The sequence below is a fragment of the Hetaerina americana genome, unplaced genomic scaffold, assembly GCF_022747635.1.
Source record: "Hetaerina americana unplaced genomic scaffold, ioHetAmer1.1.p SCAF_3, whole genome shotgun sequence".
Taxonomy (NCBI): Eukaryota; Metazoa; Arthropoda; class Insecta; order Odonata; family Calopterygidae; genus Hetaerina; species Hetaerina americana.
The window spans coordinates 5,430,389-5,446,656 of NW_027286874.1; the positions used below are offsets into that span (position 1 = coordinate 5,430,389).

Genomic DNA, 16,268 nt, shown 5'->3' on the forward strand with positions numbered 1-16,268 from the left:
TTTTTTTAGAGCAGCCGCGGGCACTTTATTTTTTATTGACGTCTTACTTATTAGTTTTTATTTACATTGTATCATGTCCGGGAAATGTTGTGAGATCTTTCGAATTCCTCTGTAAAGTAGACCTCCCAAAACTTCTATATCTCCCTTTTGGGGAAAAGTACAACTTGAGCGGTATTCGTGTGCGTTACATGTACCGGTGAAAAGGTTAAAACCAGTTTATTAAATATTATCTTGTTTGATCAATAGGGAAAGAAAATTTTGTGTGTTTTTGCCATTGCGAATTAATTAGTAATGTTTAGAACAAATTTATGTTGAAAACACTCTATCATGCTTATTATATTGAAATATTGCTCGTGAAATGCCCCTCACAGCATAGTGAAATAGATAGTTGTCTTTATTTTTCGTCGAGATTGAGACTATGGAGTCTCCTCTTCCACCTAACCCCTCGTCACATGTTTACAATATTAAACTTGCAGATAAATTATACATATTTAGCAATAAAATCAATGCATATAATATCTTAGGACTAACGTACAGCAAGACAATACATCAGTTGCCTAGTTCAATCAATAACTATAACATAATGTATACAACATACACGCATACAGAACATATACATACACATACCAATACTTGTACAACAATATTCCTGGTTATATTTACAATCGCCATACAAAGTATGATGCTCCTCCAAAAGAAAAAGGAAGTACCTCGAAGTATGTTTACAGCTATATTTTCACTGGTTGGTTTGCTGGGAAATTAGTGATTTATAAATTGCGCGCTTGAATGCTGTGAGAGATGGTGCATTAGTTATAATAGATGATAGCTCATTCCACTGACCACATGCTGTGACTGCAAATGACTGATTGCATGTAGTTGTTCTGTGATGAGGGATAACAAGTTTATGATTACCTCTGGTATTTAGTTTATGTATTCTATCAAGGCTCAAATAATTTATATAGTTGCGGTCGTTTTATTTCCGTTAACATATGAAGTGTTATTTATATATGTCACCTTGGAATGGAGTGAATACACTTGTGCCTTTAAAGCCAAAATTCATTAGTTGAACCATCAAAATTGGTCTTACTCCTACTAAGAATACTCTCCTCTGGTCATGCATCTGAAATAAGAAGAAAATTCATACAAATGATGAAATTATAACTTTGGCATCATGGTAATTGTACACCCTCTCATTCATGTGTATTACTCATCATCATCATTAGATTTTCTGCCTAATGGTAGATCCTGTACACCACTGATTTCTTCATCCATCCCTGCTCCAGGCCTATTCTTTACTCTCCTGGTGTCCTCTTCATCCCTTCACTTCATCAATAAATTTCTCTCTCCTTCCTCTTACCGTTTCCCCCTTCGTTGTTCCCTCTATAGCCATTTCTAGCATATATCCCTTTTTCACTCATCACATGTCCAGTCTAGTTTCCTTTCATCTTCCAAAAAGCACTCAAAAGGGTTCTCGACTTGTTGAAAACCTCCTTATTCTATCCACCCACCTTATCCTTTCCAACCTCACCCACACCCACATCTGAAAAGACTCCTCCCTCTTCCCCAAGATCAATTCTTCACTCCCTCTGTGCATTGGAATATTTTGCATAGTATTTGGCTAATCTTTTCCTCAGTTCTAGTTTCAGATTACTACGTATTAGGCTTTTCTTCTTGTAATATCTTTGCCATGGCTATTCTTATTCAAATCTCAATCTTCCAATTCTCTGTTAACAGTCTTCCCAGATATCTTTTTATTTTCCTTCTGCACTCCATACCTTCCCCTACCCATGGGCTACAACCTTGATGTGATGAAAGGGCTTGTGTGTTCTGATCACCCTAGAGCTGTTCTTGTGGGAGTAAAGAGGTACATAATTGCTCCTGGTAGGGTGACCCTTGCCACATATAATCGAAGAGAAGAAGCCAGACAAAATTTTGTAGTATTTTATCCTCAGTGAGTGGCTGCAAAGGCATCGGACCCCAGTGAGGAGGCCTATTTGGTGGTGCTGTCACAGAAAAACACCACTGAGGAAGGCAATTAGAAACCACCTTCAATTTATCCCAAGAAAATATGATGGTCACAATTAAAAGAATGAGTTCTGGAAACGGAGGGCCTCAGCCCACTGGGCCATGTTTAATTTATTTATTTTCATTAATTATTTATTTACTATTATTTTATCTCATTATTTTACAATGGTTAAATACAAGATACACAGGTCACCCAAAAACAAAAAAATGTATGCATACAATTTTGAAAATTGGTTTTAGTAAAATTACCGCTTATTGACAAAAAATATTCATTTAGATCATGAAAACAATTTTTTCTGCATTTTCTGATTGATAAATACTATTTAAGTGTGGAAGTGTTTCTGGAGTCTTCTGAACACTGAAGCAGCTGATTGTTTGTTGTCTGATGTGTCTTATATTTTACTTTGTAAAGTCTTGGGATTAATAAATATTATTATAATTAACCTGGATTTGAGAATGTGATATGAGTTGATATCCTTTTTGCCTGCTGGTAAATGATTATAAATTTTAATGCCAACATAAAAGGTACCTTTTTGAAATGAAGAAGTGGAATGATGTCTTACATGCTCCATGCTCCTTTTACCTTTGTCTTGTGGCATAATCATGGATACTCTCATATTTTTTAATAGACACATGTGTTCTCAAACATACACATGTACATGATATATGTACAAACCTATAACTGGTTGGATTTCAAGATTTATGAAATTAGGTCAACATGATTCTCTTTTTGGAATTTTGGCCACATATCTAATAACTCTTTTTTCGTGATTAATGCTTTCTCAATACTCATAGCAGAGCCCCAATAGATAATTCTATAGCACACTAGAGATTGGAAATCACCAAAGTAGGCAGTTTTTAAAACTGCTTGATGCACAACCTTTGCTAGGTTTCCTAGGACGTAGAAAAGTCTGGAAATTAGCAGCAGGAAAAAAGGACTTCTGCCGTGATTATCACATGAAACTCTTGCAAAGCCATCACGCAGAAATCTTTGAATTGACCGCAGCAGCAGAAAATAAAACCCTGAAGAAGACAACCAGTTAGAATAGAGACTTTGAATGTTTGGACGCTGATGAGAACTTAGAATTCAGAAGATAAAAAGAGGAAGTATAGATATTTTAGGATGATGTGAGTGAGATGGTAGGATTGTGGGGATTTGTAGAGTGATAGATGTAGAGTAATATACAGCAGAGGGGAATAGAGTCAGCAAGAGGTTGCCATATTATTGAATAAAAAAATTGGAAGAAGTGTAGTCAACACAGAGCAAGCAATGGATAGACTATAATTAGTAAAGGTAAAAGTAGAACTGATACAGGTGGGGATTGGGATGGTGCAGTGGCTAACATACAGGCTTCCCACTGAGAGGGTCCGAGCTCGAATCCCAGAGGCAGCAGATATTTTTCAGTGGTATCCTGATCCCTACTTGAGGTGCTTTGTGGAGAGATTTTGAGTGAGTATGAGGTTCATCGAATGGGACATTGAAGTGCGGACGTCTTGAGGACTTTTGAGAAGAGTAGGCTAATGCCAACACCGGGTTTCTCTCCACCCTTCCTTTCCTATCCATCCCTAATGGCCCAAATGACCTTAGCTGTTGGTCGCCTCTTCTTAAGCTACTACTACCATTGAAGGTGGTCATTGCTTAGGGTATGCCACTAAGCAATGATAAGGAAGAAGTTGACTGGGTATATGATCAATTAGAGGAAATAATATGGGATGTCCCTGGAAGGAAATATTTGATAGTGATGGGGGATTGGAATGAAATGGAAAGCAAAGGAAGACATGGTAGTGAGGTATGGGACTACAGTTAATGAACCAGCCCAGGGCTGCTGAATATTTCTATCTGTGAAGCTGAGATAACCAAACGGAAGCAGGGCAATGTAAAGAAAATGATTGCAAAGCAGTGTTTGAATCTGCTTCATATTTCCAAGGTGTAAGCTATTGTTTTTCGAAGTGTTGGGTACCCTATACCCACTTGAGGGTAGTTGGACAAATTTTCAAGCCTGATATAATATGATGAGATTACAAATTGGGACAAAGTATTAGCAATTTATGTATTGTGACTAATAAGGCACTCAGAGCAATAATAAAGAATTGCAATGTTGGCTAGATTTTGTGACACATATTATAAAATATATTTGGATCATATGAGGGTTTTCATTGTAAAACTAGTGGAAGTAAAAAATTAGAAAAACATGTTGTATAAAGTAGAGTAGCCACACTTTTGTTTTCATGAAAGGCATGCCTTATAAATGATATTGAGTTAAATTTAATGATTTTAAGTATAATCATCTCAAAAGACAATGTTTATTGGTTTATAGAACTTCTCACACAGGATCCTTAAGCTGACTTTGACCCTGTGACACTAATATGGTTTAGGCTGCTTGTAGCTGACATAATATGCAAATTTCTCTCTAAATGCTTATGCAAAATACTGATGCAAATTGCATCAGCCAATTGATGCCTTCTACTAGATCTCCTCATTGAAAAAAATGAGCATTACTGTTCGGTTGTATTTTTTGATTGTTACCCAAATTTCAGCTCTCATTTCAGTGTGAAGGAAGTGATTTTGAGCTAAGCTTGCCCAACCATCTAAGAAATTCCATGACAAGAGCTAATTAATCATTTGTGGTTCAGGTCTCCAGCTCTAATTTTAAGTTATGAAAATTTATTCTAACAGCTATATGAGCATAATATGCCATTTGCCATGTTGAAGAAAAACAAATTGGTTTCTGAAATGGTCATGCCACCATTGTTGGATGATTTGATATGGTACAACTCTATCTTGTAAGGAGGTGGAGAAAATTTTAGAAAAATCACTTCTCAATTATGGATGTTCATCATTGGGTTCAGAAAGAAACTATGTGTATATATTCACTGCCCTAGAATTTTACCGATTAGTGAGAAACTGGTGCTTTTGTCTCTTCACTTCACTGGATGAGGTACAGAACAGCTTTGCTGCAATAAATATTTTTATTTTGTGGTTTGGGTACTACAGCACCTTTGTTTTCGTTTTAACTAGCTCCTTAAAATAATTAATCATGCCATTGTACTTCATAGTTTGAAGTGTCATTCAGTGTGTTGAACTTGCAGATATCACTGATGTGGGGAATCAGCCTGTATACATCTCCATTTATTGCCACATTTTTGTACAGAAGAGGCTACTTGCTCATTGATGGAGCAATTAGTATGGTGAAAGTTTTGACTGGTGTTGGAGTCATCATTGCAGCCTCGTATTGTATGAGGGGATTGGCGAGATCTCAAAATCCAATGTACATTACATTTCTGACTGCCCTCCAAGCTGCACAGAGGGACTTGAACAAAGACACAAAGGTGATGTTTTTATATCTTGGAGCTTCAATTAAAATTTATTCTTGCCAATTCAAAAAACTTATTGTAAAATTTCTTCTACTGCTCTTCATTAACATTTCAGAAAGCCCTTTCTAGATATGACTTTGATTTTTCTGCATGGCCTGTTGAGTTCAAATGGAGTGACATTCCAAGGTAAATGATGAAAGTGGTTGTATTTTGCATGCTTGGATCATATTGCAGTGAATTAATAGTTCTATAAAATATAATGGGTTCAATTTTATAATCATTAATTAATGGAATTTTTCAGTTCATTAAGTGATTTCATTTGGTAGCATAGAAAGAAGTAATATACAAGTTACAACTGCTTTCTCACTGTCTATAGATCATTGGTGGTTCCTAAATAACCTTAGAGTGAGTACCTACATCTTTAAGGTAGATAGGCAGAGAAAAGCATTAGGTATATATAATGAAGTGATATGCAAAAGTGGGACTGGTGATTTTGTCGAATCATTTTGAGGGTGAATGTAGATGTAGATGATCATAGAAATATTTAACTGAGAGTGAAGGAAGAAGATAAGTATAACCTTATTTTTAGGATAAACAGAAAAGTTACTCAAGGGTTTGAATTGGAAAATTTGCATCCAGTTAAGTGGATTGATAATAGCAATAGCCTTAAGATAAGACTGTGTAATATGTCCTCAGATTAGTATTTTACAGAAGTATACATATTTCCATAGCATTAATAGAGAGCTATGTACAAAAAAACCAACTGCTCTTCATACTTTTAGTGAAACGTCCCTATGGTGTTATGAATTTTATTTTAATTCCTTTTGCCCTTACCTGAAGATTAAACTTTAAGTCATTATTCAAAAACTATTTAAAAATCTTCATCACCATGCATGTTTGCATTGTATTTTGATAGTGAACATGATTGGTTTCACAGAGGTGGCAAGTATACAAATGGCTGTAATAGTAAATAACATCCTCTTTGTCATAAGTGAAAGAGTAAGACCTACCTTCTTATATCTTTTCTTTTATCTGAAGTACAAAAACACAGAACTTCGCAGTGTAGAAAAACCTATGTTCCAGTTGGATTTTTTATCTGATGGTCTCTTCCTTTTGATTCTTCTAAGAGGTGAAAGGTTGGCCACCAGGCTAATCCAGCAAGAAAAATAATACTTCACCGGAAATTGAGTAATTCCAGGATCACATGCATACAGGCCATGTCTCTTAAATCCAGACATTTCAATTTGAATTTCCTGCTGCATTGTAGTTCCACTGGAGGTCGCTATGGGCATTCTTGAAATCTATGGGCATCTAGTAAACAGTCATAACCTCAAAATGGCTGAAATGTTAGGTACAAGTGCGGAGTACAATCAAAGAGCCACTATTGTCGAAAGTGTTCATGCTGGGCATTATATTTCAAAATAGTTTTATTCATCAGGTACCCCAGATCAACTTTTTACGATATTGTGGCTAAGTATAAGGCCTCGGAGAAGTCTGGGGAAGGTTTCGCTAACCCGGCAAGGAAATCTCATTTGAGGAAATGCGTGTTTATCCGGATTTAAGTGCCGCACCCTGTATGTACATAAGTCAAGATTCTCACCACCCTTCTCCCATTCCATTAAAATCCTAATTCTACCAATTTACCCGCATTTCCCTCCTACTGGTGCAGATGACGTTAGATGTTGGTCACCTCCTCCCATGACAAATACTAATCCCTTCTTGTAAACATAAATATAACATTGTGTCCTTAAGTTTCCCAGTCTCTAAATTCATGTACTCTTGTGTTTATGTTTCCTTGCCCTGCTATCTATCATGATTTTCCGTATGCCTTCTCATTTAAACATGGCAAAGGAATGGTGACGTTAGATTGTGGGAAAGAATGGCCTGCATAATGTCATTCTTGAAGCTCTCTCTAGTAGTTCCTGAATTAATGGTCGAGCATTTATAACATCAATGGCTGTGCATAGTAAAGCACATGCTGCTGCCAGCTAATGAAATAATTATGAATAATGCCTTACTTACTCTTTTAAACCGTGTTATACTGCTTTTTCTTCTTTCCCATTGTTAGCAGAAATATTACTTTCAACATTACCTCCAATATCTATTGTAATTCTCTATGAATGTCATAAGTGGATGGTAAGTACTGAATTAATTTGGTTTTATTATAACTCTACAGTTGCTGTTCATAGTTTTTAAACAAATATATATTTCAAATGTGGTAAGTAAGAAGAAAAAATGGACTTTATGTGTAGTAGTCAGTGGCTATTAATGCATTGTAAAATGATGGTTAATGCTTTTTAATGATACTTAGTGCCTTGGCTTGGGATATTACTCAAATATAATCAAGTGGATATCATCTTGCGACTTTACATTGACTGAATGAAGATGGCTATGAAAATAATAATAATTTTTGCAGAGATAACATTGTAGAAACAGTAAAACAGTTTCTGGTGTCACTTGGTGGAAATTCTTCATATTGACCTTAAAATTCATTTTAAGGTCAATTGTAGAAACAGATTTGCCGAAGACATATCTACATAATAGTTCAAATAAAAAGAAAACCCTAGGCAACCAAGGCATTGTAGACCGAAGCGGTTCAATATTGGGATCATGTTTTACATTAGCATTCCTGTGCAGAATGTATAATATAATGTCAAAAAGAAATTTATCTGCACAAGCAAAATACTTAATCTGATTGTATCCATTTTATTGTAAGTTCTAGTTTATCATTAGTAATGTTGAAACATGTATATTTTTCATTTTTTATCTTTTGTAATAGCAAAGAAACTCTGCATCGTCTGTATGTGGAACAGCAGCAATCCCGGTCTATGTTTGAAAGGGTCGTATCATTGCCCTTACAGCTGATCTGCTATGTTGTTGCTCATACATTTGGCATCAAGCTTGCCTATCCAGGTTCATCATCCATCCTGCAGATGTTTCTGTGTAAGAGCCCACCTGATCCTGTTGCTTTGTGTGATGCACACAGTCCCTGTATTGTGTTGGAGCATTATTTCGTTCGGTTCATCTATTGAAATGCAATTAGTTTGCCAACCTACCAAAAGTTTAGTCAGAAAATGCTTGTTAATTATCAGATCAGTTGGAGAAAGGGAAATGCAAGTATGTTCTGGGGATAACTTCTTTGATGTAATAGAGTTGGCTTTTTCTGGTGGGCTTTGCATGTGATGCTGTAACTTGGCTTTTTTGTAAGCTGTTGTCAACTTCTTAATAGCTCACCCGAAGCAGTCATGGCCTTCCAATCAGTTTCAATATGCATGTTTTCAATTGCTTTATCAGTTTGTATTTTATTTGAAACTAAATTTGAATATGCATGTCTATATAAACAATGTTATTATTAAACATAGTGATGTAAATATTGCAGTTGAGCCACTACTCCAGGGGAGATCAAAGTTGGTGGAAGAGAATGCTGCTTCGAGATATAAGTTACAGACTAAGGATGGCAACTACATAGACTCCATGTTTGTGGATCAGAGAGGGAAGTGAGTATTCCACTATGTTGCCTTAAGGTTATGTCCTAATATGTAGTGGTCTCTAAAACAGCAGACAATTAGATGGTTGCCTGGAAGTATTTGATTTTCTAGTTGAAAGGGCATTTGTGTAATCATTAATTTTAATGTTTGAATAATATTTTTGATGTTTGTTATATGATCTGATGCCAGATATATCAACATTGTCTTCCGTCAATTTCTTGAGTGTGGTCATGACCTATTTTCCTCTGTTGTGAGGGGCACTTATTACCATCCTAGAAATTTAAGATGAGGAATCTGAATTATATGGGAGCATATTTATGCGTTCCTTCCATTAATTCATATATCTTAAGCTGAATGATGTCATGAAATTATCACGGTGTCATATTTGGCATCCAGGTGTTCAAATGAGATGAACTTTTCCAATTTACATTTTAATAATATGTACTATTTGCCCAAAGAACTGGAATATACAAATATAAAGCATGTCAAGGATTGGTACAGAAGTCAATTAGCAAAATAATACAATATGACATTTTAGAAGTACTGTTACTGAAAAAAGTAATGGATCAAAGTGGACAGATATTGCTGAACTGAGTTAAAACATTTGAATTTTAACAAGGCTTTCACCCTCAATTTTAAACAAAGAGGTGCTCACAAAGACTAAGTCCATTGAGTGCCATGTCTAATTGCTACATTGGTGAAAAAATGTTCGCGGTATTTTACTGAGAAATAATGCAGAATTTATAAATAATGTCTGTAAAAACATTATTATCAATAATAATTTCCTAATAAATTTATGAGTTAAATCATATTATATAGGGAGGTACAATAAAGAGGATAAAATGTATGAATATGAATTAATCAATTATTATTTAATTTATTGCTATTGAAAAAAAAGTCCCTTGTGGCGACAGTGGCACTTTTCTGAAAATTTGTCAGCGTCACTCACAGTGACATTGGGCCTCAAAGGTTTCATGCTCTGGGGGAAGATTATTATATATCTGGAGACCCTTGTTTTGACCACAAGCAGTTTCCCTTGTTCAAAAAAAAGCTACCACCTTGTTGCCAAGTACCATACATATATATGGATGTGTCAGTTTTGTCCAACTTTTTGAAAATTAGATTTAAAATAAAGCAAGTCAGGAAATGTATACAAACAAGGAACAGGTAGCTTACTAAGATTTATTATCAGTGGTTTACTTGGGGTTTGGTAATTTTCATTCAATATTAACTTTGTTGATCTCTTTTAAATTTTAGAAATATTCAAGGTCTAGGGTGAAGAACCCTAAAGTAGAATGGTATTCAGTAGTTGGACATGAAATCTTCCATAGTTTAGGTAAAGTAAACTTTTAGAGAAATATTAGATGAGATGGATTCCATCTGTTAAGGAAACAGATGGAACTGAGTTTCAAACCTAAGGAGTTAGAATACATTTACATACATTATATTTTATTTAGATACATGAGTAACAATGGAAACAACAAGTAGTGTATAGTGATTTACTTGGGGTGTGTTTTCTTCATCATGATCAATGGGCATAATATTACTTCTCTAATTAATATTGGGAAAGTAGATCAGGTGTGGTTTGTTAGCATTTGAGTTTTAGGTTGTTATTGTCACCCCATTTTGATAGCTTCTTAGAACTACATAACAGAGGATTTTAACCAAACGAGATGAGTGGTCGTAATGATAAAATTCGTATCATCCACCATTGAGACTAGATTAATATGAGTGGTGAGAGAAACATGAGGGTAATGCCATAAGTGAGGACTCCAACATTTATAAAAATAGAAAGAAATGTTTATTTTCAATAATGCAAGCATCATTTTAGAGCTTGAACAATCCTACATATTTCTGCAGAATTGTCATTTTGGTCGATGCATTTTTGTAGGTGCTGTAGCAGTTTTTAAATGCCCATGTCATGCCAGCTCACCGCCTCGTCATTGAGGAATTGTTGGTCCTCATCATCATCGTGTGCTACTAAGATGACTAAACCTGGATGTTGCACTTTTATCTGAGACCAAACAGCAATCACATGAGTGATGGCATTACTCTTCAACATAGCTGTAAATATTCAAACAGAATCTGCTGACAACTATGTTTCAGGATCAAAATGGTTGTTGTTGGTCGACTTCTTGGCTCCTGAAACCACAGTATTTGTGAGGCACTTAAACAACTCAGAACCAGAGTAGAGAAATGTTGAGCAAAGATGTAAGCCTTCTCCACAACTACATTCAACCCCATGTTGCCAATCATACCATCACTCTCATGTATCAGTTTTAATGGGACATCATCACCTACCCATCATAGAGTCCAGACTTGAAACTTAGTGACTACCACGTATCTGTCAAAATGAAAAACATTTGGCTGGGAGGCTTTTAAGCAATGATGACAAGGTGTGATATGAGGTCCTTCCTCAACGACAAGCTGGTATTCATGGGCATAAAAAAACTGAGAAAAAGGAAGTACGAAGTCTTTTCAAAAAGTATCACAAATTTTGAATTTCAGCGGGTTACGTATATTTGATTATTGATTTTTACGTATATTTGATATTGATTATTGATTTGTCTCTCACTTGTGGCAAAAAGTTTGGCCATTTTGAATGTTCAGTTATTTGTTGACAGCTGTTTTGCTTGGACGTGTTTTGGCTTGTCTTCGATTTTTGCCTGTTCCAAAAAATGGATCAAAGAATCTGTATCAAATTTTGTGTGAAAAACGAAATTAAGTGCGCAGATGCATTCCGAATGTTGACCCTGGCATATGGAGAAGCTATCTTGGACCAAAGCAACAATTATGGGTGGTACAAAATGTTCTCAGAGGGCCAAGAAGATGTGAACAATGAAGAGCATGCCAGACGCCCGAGCAAGTCAACGACAGACAAAAACATTGATGAAGTGCAGAAAATAGTATTGACCAATCGTTGAATCACCATTAGAGAAGTTGCTGAGGACCTAAACGTATTCGATTTTCTCCGATGTTATGAGCATGACAGGGGTCGCCGCAAAATTCGTACCGAAATTGCCCAATTATGACCAAAAACAGCAACGCATTAACAGTATAAATGAGGTGTTGGACTCTGTCCTTGATGACCCAAATTTGCTCTAAAGGGTCATAACGGGTGATGAGCCATGGGTTTATGGTTATGATGTGGAAACTAAAGCTCAATCATCCCAATGGAAGCTGCAACGAGAGTCAAGATCGAAAAACACAGGCCAAGTTCGATCGAAGGTGAAAGTTTTGCTCACAGTTTTCTTCGATTGCAGTGGGGTGGTGCATCATGAGTTCTTACCACAGGGTAGAACGGTAAATATGAAATATCATATGCAAGTTATGCGCAATTTGCTCGAAGCAATCCGCCACCAACGCCCGGATTTGTGGAAGAACAAAAATTGGTTTTTGAGCCATGACAACACCCCTGCTCACACATCGTTACTTGTGCATGAAATTTTGGTCAAAAACAACACACTAATGATGAGGCAGCAGCCGTATTCCCCAGATCTGGCCCCCAGTGACTTTTTCTTGTTCCCGAAACTGAAGAGGCCCATAAAAGGACAACCCTATGCTATGATTAACAAGATAAGGACTGTATCGAAGGAGCAGCTGGAAAAGATCAAAAAAGATGATTTTTTGAAGTGCTTCGAGGATTGGAGAAAACGTTGGCACAAGTGTATAATATGTATTGGGGATTACTTTGAAGAGGAAAAAATAGATATTGATGAATAAATGAACAATTTTTGAAAAAAACACAGAAGTCATGATACTTTTTGAATAAACCTCATATATGAGGAGGGAATAGGTTTTAAAGTTCAGTATTGCTCAAAAAACAATTTCCAACAAAATTGCAAAAAATGATTGCAATAAGTAAGCTACAATTCTGACATAAGATTGACCTCGGGGAAGAAGTATTTTTGTCTTGAAGCCTTTTCATGGACTAATCAGTTAAAACGGTTATCTGATTGGACTAGGTGATTGCATTAGTGATTCAAAGTAAATGTAGGTTTTGGGATTTTAAAATTTATTGCTTGGTGGTAAAATTACAAATATTTCCCTGTGCTAAATTTTTTCTCTTTTGAATATTCGCAGACACCTTCATGGCAATACATTGGTTATATGCTGTGAGGGAAATGCAGGATTTTACGAAATTGGAATAATGGTCACTCCGATTGAAGCAGGTTACTCTGTCTTAGGCTGGAATCATCCTGGATTTGGTGGAAGTACTGTGAGTGTTAATGTATCCATTTGTGTGAATGATTAGGTGCGTATAAAGACCATTTATTCAGTGGTTCAATCATTCATTAAGATTCACTTACAACTTATGTGTAATATTTTTGGATTTCTGCATAACATAGTGGAAGTTTTTTTTTTAATTCTTACTACTAATTTGTGTCTACCTTTTCAAGGTGATAAATTAGCATTCGAATTTTTCGTACAAATAATGAACCAAATGGATTCTTTTAAAGTTTCTTTTGAATTTCACAGACACCTATTCTTTGATTTGACTAGTATAATGATCTATGAATAGAAATTCATAATAAAATAATCAGTTGTAGGAATGCAGTGAAAGTTCCATTTAATGCTCCTGAAGAGACGGCCCTAAATTTACAAATTGTAAAAGTAAATTTTAAGATCTAAAATAAATCTATTCTTGCTTTGAATTGGATAAAGTGTCATATACAGTATGTCTATGGTTCAGCAAAGTAAATGGAAAAAAGTCAACATTGAGATTCATTTTTAACAATTTGATCATTTTATTGCCCTGATTTTGTGATATACGTACATGCTACTCTGAATTTTTTCCTTGCTCCGATCATCAATTTTCATGTTTAAAAAGTGTTAACTTTATTAATGTATTTACCCCTGTATGCATGTATTTCCAGGTTGAGAAATAAAAAAATTTTCCTTCCAATTATTAATTTGTATATTCAGTTGTTTCTACATAACACTTAATTTGTGGTCATATTCTGTTTTTGGGTCAATATCCAGTAATACTGAATTTCTTGGTTTTTAACAATGCTTTGCTCACCGCAGGGTGTCCCCTTCCCAGATCAGGAAACAAAAGGAATTGATGTGGTCCTGCAATTTGCCATGAATGACTTGCATTTTCGTCCAGAGAATATTGTGATATTTGGTTGGAGCATCGGTGGGTATTGCGCAAGTTGGGCTGCAATGAATTATCCAGAAATCAAAGGAGTGGTGAGAGAATTAACCTCCTTTTAAAGTTAAAAATAAAATTTATTTTCTTTCCATGATTTCTCTTAATGAACATGTATATTTAACCAAGTTCCTCATATCCATTCTTCAAATTCTATCAAAGTGAAGCAATGGGATGAAAATGATTTATTTTTATGGTTATGAGTGCATATTTTTTTATGGCATTCGGTCACTAGGAAGGGTGTCTTGAATTTTCTGACACCAATTCTGCAAAATTCTCCTCAAATTCCATATCCAGCATATTTCCTTGGAATTATCATCGAAAATGGGGTAGGATTAATTTAAATTGAGCTGGAGGATGGAATTGTGAGACTGCAACTTGCAGATTGGAGATTTGACATGAGCTAGTTGAGTGTGTTGGAGGGAAAATCTCCCATTATTGAAAAGTAAGTGTGGGATGTGAATGGCTTCATCTCTAAAATAGAATATTTTGAAATTCAAAGACTATTTTGACTTACATTTTTTTCCTGCCATACAACAGTCAATAAATTCAGTAAACTCTTGTTTATTCATGTACAGATTATCCATGCTATTATTTTCTATTCCCAGCACCTCAAAAGTTTTATCAAATTACAATCATAAAGGTAATTAAATGCTTGAAAACTTTGATATACTTTTAAAAAAATACAATTTTGAAATATCTGGGCTTCCTTAAAAGGTTATAATTTCACATATTCAAAAGTTGTCAATAGTATTCTATGTTTTAATTTAAGCATTTTTAGACTCTCCATACTTTCTTATTATTGATTCATTAGTGCTGAGAATTCTATATTCTCCTTTAAAATGAGAAAGTACATAGGTTTACTTTGCAACAAATCAGTCATTAACTATCTACACTGCATTATTTCAATCGGTATTATTATTATTACTTTTTATTGGCCCAGAGATCACAATACAAAAATACCAGGTGGGTGGTGTGTGTATATGATATAAGGCTCGTCAAAAAGGAGCAAAGACAATAAGCATATGCAATATCAAATTCAGAAAAATCATTGATCACCAACATGAATCAGACCATGACCATTGCTAGAAACTAAATGTATAAACTTACTTACTCAGGGATATTGTTGAGATATTTGTCAACCGATTAGAACATATTGCCCTGTAGATATCTTTTTAATTTATGCCTGAATTCAGCAGTTCCCTTTGTATCCTTGATACTTTTGAGTTGTTTGTTTTATAATCTGATGCCCATTTCATTAGTTCTTAATTTCAATGCTTTAGTTCTTATACTCCCATAATAGATGTCATTCCTTTCCCTGGTGTCATGATGTTGATAGGCAGAGTTAAGAGAATAGTTGCCAATGTTATTTTATATATATATATATATAATTAAAAACATAATGTAGATGCACAGGAGTGGTAGCAAATTTAATTCATGGAAAATAGGCCTTGATGGAGCATTGTGAGGTTTCCTGGTGATGATTCTAATAGCTTTCTTTTGCATTTTAAAGATGGTTTGAGAAATAGCAGCTGATCCCCATAATATTATACTGTAGGTTATATTTGAATAAATTTCCCCATAGTACGAATTGAGTAGTACAGGTTTACTTGTACTTTCATACAGGTGTCTTAATAAGTAGCAAGTTGAACTGAGCTTGTGTTGAAGGGCTTTTACATGAGTATCCCAAGAAATATTTGCACATAGAGAAATACTTGGAAATTTGCATTCTGTCACATGCTCAATTGATTGGTCATTAGTTTTTACCAGCAGATCATCTGACACATTCTTATTGCGTGTAAAGCATACTATTTTACTTTTATTTACATTTAAGTCTAGAAGGTTGTCTGTACACCACTTGTTTATTGCAAGTGTGACAGACTTAGATTTTTCCACAAGGCTGGGATATGTTTGTGTTGATATTATTACATTAGTGTCGTCAGCGTACAGCACTGGTATAATTCCATCATTATTTGGTAAGCAGTTAAGTAGGTCATTGATGTATATCAGAAAAAGGAGTGGCCCAAGGGTTGAGCCTTGTGGAACACCTTTGTTAACTTGGTATGCTTTGGATGAATATTTTGACCCATCAACTGATAACACTACTTTCTGAGTGCGATTATGAATATAGGACTTCATCTAGTTTAAAGGAATTCCTATTCTATTGAGTTAAATTAGTAATCTATTGTGGTTTACATTATCAGAAGCCTTTGACAAGTCAAAAAATATTCCATGAGTTTTGCATTTAGCATCTAATGAGTTAAGTATGCTGTCGATTGCCAGACAAA

At 35.1% G+C, this 16,268-nt stretch overlaps 1 protein-coding gene across 1 annotated transcript in view; it reads left to right on the plus strand.

The window, feature by feature from the left end:
* Positions 1-16,268, plus strand: part of LOC139690385 (phosphatidylserine lipase ABHD16A) — a 28,365-nt gene that overhangs the window by 526 nt on the left and 11,571 nt on the right. The window contains exons 3-8 of the mRNA XM_071587814.1: positions 5,116-5,355; positions 5,456-5,526; positions 8,120-8,283; positions 8,720-8,837; positions 12,912-13,047; positions 13,857-14,021. Of these exons, the coding sequence (XP_071443915.1) occupies positions 5,116-5,355; positions 5,456-5,526; positions 8,120-8,283; positions 8,720-8,837; positions 12,912-13,047; positions 13,857-14,021 (894 nt within the window). The remainder of the gene's footprint in view (positions 1-5,115; positions 5,356-5,455; positions 5,527-8,119; positions 8,284-8,719; positions 8,838-12,911; positions 13,048-13,856; positions 14,022-16,268) is intronic.